The 2,500-nt window shown below is 40.2% G+C and overlaps 1 protein-coding gene across 1 annotated transcript in view; it reads left to right on the top strand.

Moving 5' to 3' along the window:
- LOC122254571 (Exchange protein directly activated by cAMP) overlaps positions 1–2,486 on the top strand; it is a 49,865-nt gene extending 47,379 nt beyond the window's left edge. Inside the window, exon 17 of the mRNA XM_086533564.1 lies at positions 761–2,486. Within this exon, the coding sequence (XP_086389690.1) occupies positions 761–888 (128 nt within the window). The 3' untranslated portion in view covers positions 889–2,486. The remainder of the gene's footprint in view (positions 1–760) is intronic.
- Positions 2,487–2,500: the final 14 nt, after the last annotated feature.

Below are 2,500 nucleotides of genomic sequence, written 5' to 3'. Positions count from 1 at the left end.
GATGAGTAGTTGGTGAGTCATTCAGGAAGTTTTTGTTGAGTCAGGAATTAATTATAGATGAGTCAATAATGCATTATAGATAAAGCGAGGGATGTGTTGTAGATTGGTGAGTCATAAGACTAAAGCTGTAGCATAGATGTATTATATAGAGTCACGAGTCATAGATGAGTCACGAATCAATTCTAGATGAGTACGCGACGTGAGTGAGAAGTGAGTCATGAGTGAGTCGTGAGTCTGAAGCTATAGCTATAGATCAATTCTAGACGAGTGAGTGACGTGCATTTAATGAGTGAGTCATGAGTGAGTGACGTGCATTTAACGAGTGAGTCATGAGTGAGTCATGAGTCTAAAGCCATAGCTATAGATCAATTCTAGACGAGTGAGTGACGTGCAATTAATGAGTGAGTCATGAGTCTAAAGCTATAGCTATAGATCAATTCTAGACGAGTGAGTGACGTGCATTTAACGAGTGAGTCATGAGTGAGTCATGAGTCTAAAGCCATAGCTATAGATCAATTCTAGACGAGTGAGTGACGTGCATTTAACGAGTGAGTCATGAGTGAGTGACGTGCATTTAACGAGTGAGTCATGAGTGAGTCATGAGTCTAAAGCCATAGCTATAGATTAATTCTAGACGAGTGAGTGACGTGCATTTAACGAGTGAGTCATGAGTGAGTGACGTGCATTTAACGAGTGATTCATGAGTGAGTGACGTGCATTTAACGAGTGAGTCATGAGTCTAAAGCCGAGTCTCCCGCAGCCCTGGAGGCGCCGCCGGTGCCCAAGAACGAGAGCGAGATTCGAGTCTACGTCAAGAATCTGCAGGTAATTGACAACCAGCGCCGCCTCCTGTCCCTCTCGCAGCGCCTCGAGCCCAAGCGACCCTAAGGGAAGGGCGTGGCGAAGGAGGCGGTCTCGAGCCGCGGGACGCTCTTCGAATCCTTCGGAAGTCCTTTTGGAGATTTGAGGAGTCCTTCTTAGCTAACCCTGGGATGCTTTTCGAAGTCTTGGGATATTCTTCGTAGCAATGGGACGCCCTTTATAACCGTGGGAGGTCCTTTGTAGCTTTGGGACGTCCTCCGTTACTCTAGGACGTCTTAGGACTTACTTACTTGACTGTTCGACGCCCTTCCAACGTCCTTGGGATTCCCTTCTCCTCCCGCAGCGCTTGAATATCCAAGGGATCCTACCATGGAAGGACGAGGCGGTCTAGGGATGCCCCTCTCTTATCTAAGACCCCAAGGATCCTACGAAACCGCTCTTGACAGTTCCGAGATGCTCTTAGGACGCCCTTCGTTCATCCTGGGACGCTCTTAGGACGTTCTTTGGTGGCCTGAGAAGTCCTAGACTCCTCTAAGGCGCCTGGGAACATTCTTGGCAACATGGCGAGACTCCTTCGGGATCTTTCGCAATTCTGGAGATCTCGCCCTTTACGAAGGAGAGAAATGGAAGGAAGAAGAAGACGAGGATGGATGGGTTCCTCATTGTAGAATAGATATCGTGTTTGTAAAGGTTTTCATTGTACGCATTGTACGTAAAAAAAAAAAGATAACTCCACTCTGTTCGATTTGCGGGAAAATGTCCAAGAAAAGAATTGATATCTGGATAAGAATACTGGGACGATCACACGAGTTCAAGGGAAATAATAATGGAATGGAAGAAAGGGATGCAGGATAAAGGATATCTGAGGAGGCAGAGGAACTTTAGAGAAAAGACAGCGAAGTGAAATATCTGTTCCATTGCTTTATGTGTGACAAAGGGACAATAAAACCAAAGATGGACAAAAGACTTTTGGTCGAAGATAAATAACAAAAGAAAAAGATATATATATATATATATATTTACCGAAGATGAGAGATATATTTTGCTTAATCGTCTCTCTCTCTCTCTATCTGTCTGTCTCTTTCTCTTTCTGTCTTTCTCTTATTTTTTATTTGTGTGTTTAAAGAAGACAATATATATATATCTAATGCTTAGTGGACGCAATATACTCTGTTAATCTTAATGCTATTGGAGAAAAGGAAAAAAAAATCAGTAAAAGACGATTTTTTAAAAATTAAATTGTTGGTTAATAAATTCAGAGGAAAACAATAAATATGGAAAAGAAAAACATACACACAGGCAATAAAAAAAGTTCAAGAAAATATCCATAGAGAAAGTATATAATATAGAGGAAATATTTTAAAGATATTAACAGTTTTTCTCCTGAAGGAATGCTAAGGAAAATAAGATGATTTATAAACCTATTTTTATATTTTCGAATTTGTATCTGTGATTGAAAGTCGTCAGAAAAAAAATAAACAAACAAGCAGAGAATGGAAAGATTGCATTTGCAAATGATGTATTTTCACACATGTAAATAAATACCTTTATATAGATTTACATACTTCGTTGGTTAGGACATATGACGTCGATATTTTGATGTATTGAGTAAGAATTAAAGTTATAAAGAAATTATTCTATTTAGAATGAAGGAAGCGAGAAAATATGTATTTTTTGA

Source organism: Penaeus japonicus, unplaced genomic scaffold (assembly GCF_977035675.1).
Source record: "Penaeus japonicus unplaced genomic scaffold, GWHDUDI00000001_assembly GWHDUDI00000039, whole genome shotgun sequence".
In the NCBI taxonomy this organism is placed as follows: Eukaryota; Metazoa; Arthropoda; class Malacostraca; order Decapoda; family Penaeidae; genus Penaeus; species Penaeus japonicus.
This window is presented reverse-complemented; position numbering and strand designations above follow the sequence as displayed.